Raw genomic sequence first — 12,696 nt, 5'->3', positions numbered from 1 at the left:
TCTTCTTATGATTTGCTTGTGAAATAAACTCAATAAACTTTATGTTATTCAGAAGAGATTAGAAGTACTTTTTTGATGGTTGACTTAATTACTAAAACATTCTTCGTATATATTATATAGATATTAAATACGGTAAACCTCGAACCGTAAGAAAACACAATTAAAAGTACATAATGTTAGAGTATATCAAATTTCGAATACATAAACCTACATAAACACTACTACATAAGTAACTATTGTATATTAATGTCTTCGTTGATAAAATACAGCGAAAATGGAATATGTCATCCGTGCCACCTGCAAACAAAATATCTAAGATATATTTTCATTCTACGCAAAACGAATTTTCTACTTTAGTTTCTATGTGATATTAAAAGTTGGTAAGACGCAAGTGAAAACTTTTGAAACTCTAATATGTTATAACACTTTTCACCGTATATTTTGCTAGCATAAACTGACAAGACAAACTTGGCGAATATACTCAGTATTTTTTAAAACCATGTTCTTCAGAATGTACTTTATAAAAGTGTAATACACAAAGTTTTGTAAATAATCTCGATTAAAAGATCTTACGTCAAAAAAGGTGGATGCTTCGACATATAACCAGGCATTACTCCGCATTAGTATTTATTTTATTTTTATTTTAAGTGAGGCCCAAAGACTCAGATTGATGGACGTCCCTTCTACTTACTTCTACTATACTGTACTTATTATTAGAAGTAATCGTACTTCTCTTTAATGGGGCCGTCATTAATGTAGCCGACGCATTTCTGATTGATTAAAAAAAATTAAATATGCCGGTTTCCTCACGATTTTTGTCTTCATGGAATAAGCAAATATTAATTGCATACCACACAAAGCTTAGTACAGAACAGGAGTTTGTATTCCAGGCTTGAAAAACGTGCTACTATTTAATGTTATGTATAGAATAAATAATGTAGTGATTAAACGGCATATATAAATCCCGAATCAGAAAATAAGTAATTAATAATAATAAAACTTACAGATACAAATGTGGCGTAGGACAAATCTTGAACCCCAAACGCCTTTAGGATGAGTGGCTTCTGCGCCTGCGCACATCCTATTAAAACCAGTTTTCGTATGTTTTTTGAGTCCTTATTGACGTCACACTTATACCAGTCGCAGTAAAACATCGCATTAGATAGTAATGACGCCTAGAATGATCATAACGTAAGCTTTATTTTGAATCACACTTACATATATTAGGACAAGTGTGAAACAGAAATTTATGAATTATATAATTAACATTCTTAAATCTAAAAATTTTAATCGATTATTAAATCAGTGACGCTACTACGTTTTTTAGGTCTAAGCCTCAGATTTCTGTATCTGTTTCAAGATTATTTGTCAATCAAATAGGTGATCGGCCTCCTGTGCCTGACACACGCCGACGACTTTATGGGTCTTAGATCTCTACACAAAGAAATAAAGTGCATTGGTGTACAGCCGGGGATCGGACATACCATATTAGGGATGAGAGTGGCAGGCTGGAGCCACAAGCTCACCACTGATCATCAACTACTTTTTACGAGTCGTAAATTCATTCAACTTTGTAAATCAATTGCAATTCTATCTTAGATTCCAAACATCTTGTTATTAATAAATGAATAAAACATAAATTAAGACATTCATTACTAATACTATGATAACATAATATATTTGAAGGCGGTCATAATATATTTGAAGTAATAAACTATATGGCTGACATATTTCTATGTCTGTTTTAAGGAAGGTAATCGAATCCTCCCGGCTTCGCTATATGTGCCTTGAAATAAATAAAATATTACCTGATGTGTTAATTCACCTGCGTTCCATAGATTTAAAGCCAATAGAATAAAAAGAGAGCAAACGAATGTATACGTCATAAAAGCATTAGTTAGGTCCTGATGAGGTGAAAGCTGAAAGGATTATTTAAAATTGTCTAATTAATAAGTATCTTTTTAATAAAAACCGTATTATAAAACATTCGTTATTATTGTGCACGCTTTTATCTATTGAACGATTTTAATACAGACTATTAATATAATTAATCATTCAAATATATTCAAATATATGCTATAGAAAACTAATTCTTAATTTAGTTTTATGTGAACTTATCTTGATTTCCGTTTAGCTATCTAAGTAACATATAAAATTGTCATTGATTTTTGGACTTGAACAAAGAGAAAGAAGAGTTAGATGAGTAGAGAACTTAGATCAACTTCTCGTCAACTGGCTTATTGCGTAGAAAAGAAATCCTTTTTAACGCATACAAACAACTAAATTTATTAATTTATTACATTTTTTAGAACATTTTGTAGCTAAACACGCTGTTAAATACACATTTATATTCTTCAAAGAAGTTTTGTTTAAAAAATAACTATAAACCTGACTTAAAGAAAAGGTGGGAAGATAAGTCAATGTATAATAGACCACGCAATCAGAGCCGCCATTAAAGTTGAAAGTCTGCAACTCTTTCTACTTACCGCTAAACGAAGCAAAAGCAAAACTGCCACGGCTGAACTTTCACAAACTTGCAACGACATTATAATACCGAATACACGTTGAATTTCTTCAGTCAGTCTGAAATAAAAACCTGCTTAATTATTTGTTTAATATTTAATGAAATGAGAATAAAGAAATACACTTTTTTTAGGGTTTAAAGTTATGTTAATAAAAGACATTACTATGAAAACGGAATAGGTAAAATATTATCTGACATTCAAGACAATGATGAAATAAGATGATAATCCATGTCTTGTAATTTTTCATGTTAATCACGATAAACTAAGAGTAATAATCATTTCTCTATCACACATTTTTATTTAAAGTACATACTATTCTTTGTCTGTCGAAATAATTGTTTCTAGGTGGAGCTGTGAAACAGAAGCATACGAAATAGTTGTCATAAAGACTTGTAGTACGATATCTCTTCGTAGATTTTTAATGCATATATTATATTTGAGTAAACTATACATATAGGTATAGGTATAGTACACGACCATAGTAATATTATTAGGACTACAGGTTTTTTTGATGTAACACGTATCCTAACTTTGTTGTTCAACAAACTGGAACAAACGCGAATTTATTACCAACGTATAATCTTTCGAGTTTTTTAATAAAACACGGCGCAAATGGGCAGGTGTCTCTCCTGAAGTCAAGTGATACACTCTTAATGCCAGAGGTCTCGAAAGTGCGTTGCCGGCCTTTTATCAATTGGTTCGATCTTTTCTTAACGGACCCAAGGTCGAATTGCTTCGGAAATACTTCAGTGGACATTCTTTAAATAAGGTAAAAAATTCGCGTTTATGTATATTGATGTTTACATAGCTTAGGATGTAAATAAAGACATACATTAACAATTTTTGATGTATTACAATTCCTTCCAAGAACTTTACTTTCAACATTGAGATTGCGTGTGTCTTAGAAATTTTAACCTCTCTTTTAAAGGCCTCGCTGATGGCTTCGAAGCGATGACAGAGTGTCTTGAATTTATATGCCATGGTGATGAGGTGAATTATGGGCATACAATCTGCCGCCATCATTGGTAACATCATATATAACCAGGTAATGTAGAAAAACACTCTCACTAGTGTTGCCAACATTGAGATATCATTAAAAGATGGGTAAACGGTCACCACTGTATAAAATGGTACCCCTGAAATTATATACAATTAAAACTTAGAGATAGTTACTTAACAAGTGTAGATAGTTTTTGTATCGATATGTTTGCTAGTAATTCTTGCTATGGAAAAAACTCTCCTTTCAAACCTTCTGAATTCCTTTTTATAAAATTTTCATACAGATATATTTCACACGCTTATATAAATCGTCATATATTTTAATAGTATTTACCAGAAAGTTAAAATGAAAAGTGTCATAAACACTCCACTTTTTAGCAATTCATGCTACTTTACCAAAGACTGAATATTCGTGGCCAATTTCAACTCAAATAAAAAGGACGACGAATAAATTAAACACTTTCCAGTTGAAAAACATGTTCAGGCGTAATTCATAAAATCGCATGAATATTATATTTTGCAATAAAAATGTAAATTCACTTACCTTCAGTGATTGCCTTTCTCAAACTCTCTACTCCATAAGCCACTAACGACAAATAAACACTGGCAACGTATAACAAAATACCAAATTTGACTTTTCTATATTGCTCCCTCATAACATATTCTTTCTCGATATATTCCATCACCGTTCCCATTTCATAGTTCAATTTCCTTATAGAATTCTTGTGATATAACAGCAGGAACATTTTAGCCAGTACGATGTTATGAATAGCCGCAAACATAACGGCTGAATTCTTTTCCACTTCGGGAAATTTACCAAATATTGCAGCGCAGTTTTCCAATAGAATCATCGTTATATAAATCGAATAGGAAACTACACTATACATTTTGTAAAAAAACGTTTCTTTATATATTTTCTGGTCATAGTGAAAATTCCCAGAACCAGAGATGTAGACATACTTACAGAATGTTTGCAATAAAAACTTTGTAGTACTAGACATTATGTACGTATCGCGTAACAGCTAAGATAGACTTTTATGATACACGAAATAACAATTGGTGTTATAATTATATAATTACTTTCAAAATGTTACAAGAACAAAATTACTGTTTTGAAAAGTTAGAAGTTTAATTTGATGTGTTGAAATTAATTGCTACCTATTGAAGCTTTGAACTTCGTAATTATATGACAAAGATAAAAATTAATATTGTATGAGATTGCCTTTATGAGGCGCGGGTACTTCGTTATTTTGTTATTACTGGCAGTATAAAATACAGTATTTATTTATTCTTATTTAAAATTATAAATAACATTTAATGACGTAAATTATTAATAATGCAAATAATGATACTATTTCATAAGTTTTATCGTTCAAGAGAAGCAAATAGTATCGAATTAACATAACAAACTATACGATCAACCGAATAGTTAACTCTAAAAATACGTTCTCAACGGCTCAACAACATAAAGTTATTAAATATGTATTCTTTTATATGTAATCTGTACATATACCTAGTCCAGATAAAAGTTCTATTACAAATGAAAATACATTTTTTGTAATGAAGTATTAAAATTATACCTATCAGTTATTAAAGTATCAGCAAAAAGTTAAAACGTATTCTATTCAAAATGGCTACCTTTGGCTGTTATACTTTAATGCCTTTAATCTGCTTGAAAACGAATCTTAAGCAGGTCTTGTCATCTGAAACTGCCCATTATTTGAAGTCCGGAGGGTTGTTGTTAGGCCATGCTTGGTTAGTTCGTCCCTTGTGACCAGGTGCTGAACACTGCTGAAAGTCCAGGATATATTTAAAAAAAATGTGTATCGCTGTAAGGTTCCACCATGATCCAAGTTAATATCTTGATACACTTTGGCTGCAGCTTTCACTCTTTTTTCACAAAATTGTAGTATTGTGACAATCAAAAGAAGCTTTTAAAATAATATACGTGTTTCCAAATCAAAATAATTAAAAAGTTGAAAACTGTTATGATATGTAAATTTAATTTATGGCCAGACTAGTTATATATATATCGATTGTTCAGTTGTAGAACTACAAAGAAAGAATAATAAACCTATTTACCTTCAATTATTCAAAATTTTATTAAAATGATTCATGCAATCTTTAAAGTGATTTTTGTTAGAATTTATAATTAAACCAGTTATAAGATCTCAATTGTGATCTAATTCAAATTCAATTTTATCAGGTTAATTTATCATTATGACATCCAGGATAAATCCTTACGAGTTCATCTAATACGATAAAACTTCTCTTCCGTCTAGGTTTATTATCCACGTAACTTACATATTCATTAAAATACCAAATAAAACTTTGATTAAATTATTCTTTTCAAATTTAATCAAATTTGAAAAGCCTCAAGAATATTAATAAACAAACATAATTAATATATACAATTAAAAATTTTTCACTGAGAAAATACATACATAGAGTTACAATAATTATATATAATAATATATCTGTTTAACTATTTTTATATAGATCATTGATCAGGCTGGAGGTTCATCTGATATACATCGCCCATGGGCACTCTCAATGCCAGAGGGCTCGCAAGCGCCAGTTGCGTTTTATTAATAATTATATTTGTGTATTAATTATACATGTATTAATAATTATTGGTACGCTCTTTTCTTGACGACCCTAAGTATAACTTATAAACAAGTCGTCTGTAGTGCCGATAACACTCGGCACACGACGAAATATTTATAAAAATAATATTCTGTTTGAAAACTAATATCCCATCGGAAATTTCAAAGCCCTAGCAATACCGATCTTGATTAAATACCCTATTCATGCTTAACATAAATCAGCACAACACATTCACAACCACGCTCAATTTAATATACGTCTTAAGCTATAAATTCAGACACCAGCACAATATGTGTCTATGCCTCCAGTAATGGCCCTAATTTAATTACTGAGGGCTCATGGATCGTATATAACATACCTATATAATCTATATTTTAGCTTAATTTATTTTATCACATAATTTCCATATAATATCTATGACTTCCATAAATTCGAGTTCAAGTCCACAGATAAAGCTAGAATGGTTAATTTTTTTTTGTTACAAATTTGGACTTACTAACAGTTAACACTGATTTATGAGATTTTTTTATTATGTTTAATGAAAACCTGCATGATACTGTATGCCTTCTAACCTTTTTCTACGAGTTGTCTCCATGAACCAAACCCAGTACTTTTGGGTTAATCTATTTTTATTAAACAAATATAAATCGTTGGCTTTCAGAAATTATTCAATATCACAAACAATTACTGGTAAGTCTTCAAAGTATTATAATTTAATAAGCCTTGCATAACCTTCCAAAGGTTTAAAATAGAAAAGCTAGTAAGATAAACAGTGTCGGACATTTAACGCATATCCCTTATATGCGTTAAATGTCCCTACTTAACCAACAACTACAGTCCGTAGTCCGAGTAAGGACAACCTCATAGATTGTTCCACGCCTTATTGTTTACCGTCAAATCTTTAAATACAACGCGAAAATTAAAAGGTATTTTTTATCCAATGTGGGATGTGATTGCTTGGCTTCATATATTTAAGACAGATGGAGTAATATGTTCATACATCATGGTATAAGAGCGTTTTGTATTAACTATATTTTTTTAAACATGAATTTAAAATTTGTACTGTGGTCTAGCTTTTCAGGCACCAAGGATAAACCCCTTAGTGGTTTTTTTGTGTTTTCTGTTAGTTACTATTAGTTTAAATATATATATGAAAAATAATAATAATAATAATAAAAAGTTGAAAGGTAAGGATTTTCCAATATTTAATAACAGAAAACTTGGTATGAAAACATTAAACACCCCAACCTCCGTAATGGTATATCTAATTCCGAACAATTGAGAGATTTATTTACCCAACGCAACGCAAAAGGTACGGTAGACACAAAGACCTACGCCAATATATCAACGTGAGTCCCTGTGGATAGAGGTTTGGATCACGTTTACTCCCGAATTGGAATTGTTTTCCGCCAAAACCGACGTACTTATCTCCGAAAAGTTCATATCTCACTTTTATTAGACTAGTTCTATTCCAATTCTTTGTTTTTTACGCACTGTGTTGTAGGATCGTAGTTTCAGTTTCACTTTAATTTGTATTTGTTTTCTTGGGTATGTTGTCACACAGTGCCACTGTTATGACGAAGGATTCGTCTGTCAATATCCACTAAAACCCCACGGTACCACCAGTAATCCATAAGATGAATCTTGTCCGTGTCGGGTCATCATCCCGCCACGCGATCAGCCTTTCAAGACATCTCCCTCAACCTACCACGTTATATGTATTGTATTTCTGTCTTATTATTTATATATATTGTAAGCCAGGAGGTTAGTGGTTCTTTTGTTAAGTTATTACTTACATACACTTTTGAAGGTAAAGAACGAAGGAAGTCATTTCCGAGACGCGTGATTTTACCTTCAACGACTTCTATGAACTATTTATGATATTTAATTAATAATTTTAAAGTATAGAGATATAGGTGCCTCTTACGTGAATTTAATTCTTGGAGAAAAAAAGTATCTTTGAACCGAACTTTTAAATGAATACTTTGCATTGCTCCTCAATATTTTGTTTTGTATACGCGCAGTTAATATATATATATATATTATTGCGATGAATAACATCCTGAGGAAATTGACATGTATAAAGGACCAAAAATTGATAACGTGTTTTGGGTGCAAAAAAAATCTACTTACCAATTCTGTAATGGATGTACCATTTATCATGTTCTCTTGATAAAAACCCAACAATATATCTGCTCAATTGTCCCATTACTTGATACAGGAAAATACGCTTAAAGAAAATCAGATAAAATGTTTCAAAATCGATCAAAATGGGATGAATAAATAAAAATGCAAGGTTCGCTTTAAGGAAACTCCAAGACATTTGCTTGTCAACACCTCGAGGAACTGGGAAAAGCCATTTTAAAGTTAAATTAGTTTAAAGTTTGTACGTTTCGAATGTCGCCGCTTTTCCTATAAGAACGGGACATCACATTTTTAGCAAATTGGGTTTTAATTTGGAATGTAAGCACTTTTTAAATTAGTAATTAAGTGAATTAATTACAATTGCTTTCTGTTTGGGAATAATAAATTAAAATTAACAACATTATTTTTATAATCATCCATATATTGAATTATAAAGTCCATAGGTATTGGTACTCAAAAAATAGTCCGTTGTATTACATACCTGACTTTAGAGTTACATAAAAAACGGGAAACGGAAAAGTCAAACGTGCGGCCATATCGCTTTTAAGAGAGCTGTATCGCCAAGTATAGAATCGGGTATTTTGAGGTTTCAAGCCAGTGCAGTACTTTAAGCCTTAAATTGTTAGTAATATATTTTTTTATTCCTAAAAAAATTGCTTGAAGCACAAGCTAACATAATAAAAAAAGATAATATTATATTATGTATAACCAAAGCGAATCAAACTAGCATTAATATGTTATTAATTGAAGGAAACCGCATATATTTTATAAAAAATACCTCAATTTACTTGCAATAAGCAATTAAACAGGTCAACGCCACAATACACTTATACAATAAAATAACATTATATTCGATGCTATTCGCAAAGGAAATTAAGACCACGATCCGACGTATACATTATGAACCGCATTTCAGTTTATTCGCTAAATGCAAATGAAACCACTCAGTAAACAACAATTTATTACACGAAAAAACAAAAGCAGGTACAGACTACTTTCCTTTACAACAACAATACGATCTTTAAATATCTTCAGAAGAAGTCGAAACGCGAGAATACAACATTGTGAGAATTCCCATGTATTAATTAACAAGTATTATTCTTTACTATGTAAATATTATATTATTTAGGTAGAGTCCCACATTAAGTTTATATCTATTGCGCCAGTCTTCAAATCCCACTTGGATTTGTGGATGGCCGTGACCGTAACCTAATGTCGATGTATTCTGTTTTTCTTCTGAACAATTTTATACCAAATTCAAGTTATATCTTATTTAGATCTTATATTTCGTATAAAAGGATGACGAGGACCTATACCCTGACCGCAGGTTAAAACTTGGAGTGTTTTTGAACATTTCTATAAAATATTTCGGTATTTGTGAATGCACTATAGAAAACACCATTACTTTACTATTTGTATAAATCGGATAACGTGATTTAATTTGCGCCTATCAAGGCCACATCGAACATTAATTTTCGTCAATATTTTCATAGAGTCAGATAATCTGATATAATTTTTTACGAAATAACTAATAAGTGTTGTTTTTATAAGTTATTTGTAGAATTCATAAAAATGGGACTGGAGCGTAGGCAAGCCGATTTCTTTTATTTCACGAAGTCCATATTATTTTCTCTTGAGATTGCAGAAAACGGTGGCTTGATTAAAATGTTTAAACTTACGAAGAAAAATATTAATGTTCACTTTTAAATAAAAACTTTATTGCTATTTCGTTCTGTCTTAGTTCTTATATTTATGGGAGGTGTATAGTTTTTTTATTTTATTGAATCGTTGTATCTCTATCGTAATACTAATATTTTCTTATTAAATGACATCAGTTTTGACAGCTCAATATAAGATACGAGTTTACTCACAATGCTTAAAGGATCTTGCACGATTCTTAGCAAATGGCCGATATTTTAGTCTATAGTCAAGAAAATATGGATGTCTTCCACTGGTTTTGAGTTTTCCACGAAAAATTTAAGAGCCCTATCAAATTATACGTGTATAAACCCGCCAACTTAGTCTGGCGCCAGACAAAACAAAGTACAAACTTGGCTTTAAACTTCAAACGCAAACATGACGCCTTTATTCAAACCATATTACAACTCTTTGAACTTAAATCAAGTTCTTGGAAGACGAGTGTGTTGGAATGGACCGGAGATTGAGCTGAGATCTAAGACCTAACTGCGACTGAGACTAATGATCATCCATTTGCGCCCTTAGTCTTGGTATTACGATAGATAACTAAAGACGGCCAATTTAATAGATCACATTTGACATCTGTCTAGTTCCTTCTTTAATTGTCTTTGGTGCCGTTAATGTAACTTAATAGATATTTACAATAAGAATTGTTTTATAACGATATTGAAATGTACTAACCTAACCTATCGTAAGACGACAATTAATCCCTAAAGAAACTAATGATTTTTTATAGAATAGTATGCAAACAGGTAGAACAGTCATCTGATGTTAACTGATAAAGCCGCCCATGGACACTTGCAATAACAGAAGCTCTATTCTATAATCCAATAAAAATACAAAGAAAAATTAACAAAGGGAAAAAGATACCGAAATCGCCGCGTCCTTGGTTTTTATTTATTGTACAAATGATACAAAATGAAAAATTTGTTTCAAAGAGCTCATAAACATTTTATATACACTTAAATATTTGAAAACCACTAAATCCTTAAGAATTCTAAACGTTTTCGTACAAAGTAAATATTAAAAGTTGGGCTACCAAAATATTATGAAAGCACTTTGTTACCCTACTCAAAACACGTTAAAAATTCCAACAGGCTGTTGCGTATTTCGTTTTTACGAGCTCAACTTACGGCTATTACCCGCCAACTAGAGATTAGATCATTCAATAACGACATAATTACCTTCCAAGTTCAAAATAATTGTTTGTACTACAAATATACGCATATCACTTCGTTCGTAATCTCAGTAATTTTAACAAAAGCACTGATCTGTCTTTATTCATCACAGTGTAAACACAAATTGATGGAAAGAGACAAAAGAGTTGTAGCCAAATCTATAATCTGTACATAAAAATCACTGAGATGACGTTATACGCTGAAACGCGCTAACAATGTTAGTCTGGCCGTAAACGATATGAAAAGCTTCTCGACCTTAGCCACTGCACGGCCCAAGCCGAGGGTCGAGTCTCACAGGACCCTTGCGCTGGTCGCGGTAAAAACGCCAATTCAGGCCGAGCTACGCTCGCCAAAAAGGCCCTTAAGGCCAAGGGCGATATTCCTTACATAAAAAATTCACTCCAATAACCTTGGCCTTAGGGCTGGCCAGTGTTTAGGCTGGATGAGGATCCTTCATTTAGGTAGGAGCAACAGTAATCTTCCTCCACAGAGTTAACTAAACGAAATTGTTCTCATTACACTTTGCTTGCAACGAAGTGTTACCATCGCCATGTTACATCAAAGAAATCTTATTTTTTTCATTAATTACCGTAAATATATTAGTCATTATGCAAATTAAGATTTTACTATTTCCATCAGTCTACAAGAGATCTTCACTTCATTCAGCGCTATAATCTTATATGTACTCCATGCAAATGTGCATAGTTCAAGTATCAGGTTTTCGGCTCTAAGTACCATTAGTCTCGGTGTTACTTACAGAGAATAGTTGAAACAACTTTTTTTGAATTTTTTTATTTATTGTGAGTTTTTATGTTACAATCGTCATGTTATTCTTAGTTTACAGGTCCTAATTCTCCTAAAGCTTCTTTAAGAAAATTCTTGTTTCAAACTGACTGCGTGTCTCTCATAATTGCTTAAGCTTCGATTTTGATCAAGTCTAGTCTGCTTTGTCGTCGTCCAAAATAGGTAATTTAAAAGATACTTAAAATTACATTTTATTTTTTTTACAAAACAGTATAAATGTTTATGAATATGATAGCGATATATGGCACACATTTCACGACGAAACAAAATTTGTAAACAAATACAACCTTTGAAAATGTGATTTAACGAGGGAGCGATCTATTTTCTCTCTATAAAACCCTTGAGACTCGTTGCAAACAAACGCGAACTTTATCAGAATGCCCGTGTTGTAGTCAAGAATACCCTAATCGACCATTTGGCTACTTTAAGCTCCTATTTATTATCGTAACTAGTTGAGCACTATCGCTTTCAGATGTTCTTACTACCTATTTGTCAGACTTTTCTCATTCAGCATTTAGCAAATGCAAAACGAGGGCTTCCTCTTAACAAAATGAAACTATATTAAACGTTTTGTACTGAAGCAATATGATATTACGTCTTTAAATCTAAGGTTTCGAGAATATTTGCAATTCCATTTCTCAAAATACTCCCATCCTTCCCATCCTTCTTCCTTTTGAATTATAGTTAGCCCTAAAGTAATCATAACCAGATTCAGAAGCGAGACTGCGTGTCTTCCATTA

The 12,696-nt window shown here is 31.7% G+C and overlaps 1 protein-coding gene across 1 annotated transcript; it reads right to left on the bottom strand.

Annotated features, from left to right (window-relative positions):
* Window positions 1–243: 243 nt before the first annotated feature.
* LOC111004460 (odorant receptor 4-like) lies at window positions 244–4,525 on the bottom strand. The gene is made up of 6 exons (XM_022275495.2): window positions 4,069–4,525; window positions 3,358–3,661; window positions 2,487–2,583; window positions 1,809–1,919; window positions 1,005–1,175; window positions 244–297 (listed from the first exon to the last, which is right to left on the bottom strand). Exons 1-6 carry the CDS (start codon window positions 4,523–4,525, stop codon window positions 244–246), a joined length of 1,194 nt encoding a protein of 397 aa, XP_022131187.2.
* Window positions 4,526–12,696: the final 8,171 nt, after the last annotated feature.

The sequence above is a fragment of the Pieris rapae genome, chromosome 5 (genome assembly GCF_905147795.1).
Source record: "Pieris rapae chromosome 5, ilPieRapa1.1, whole genome shotgun sequence".
NCBI lineage: Eukaryota > Metazoa > Arthropoda > Insecta > Lepidoptera > Pieridae > Pieris > Pieris rapae.
The sequence above is the reverse complement of the archived record's forward strand: the minus strand, read 5'-3'. Positions and strand labels throughout refer to the sequence as shown.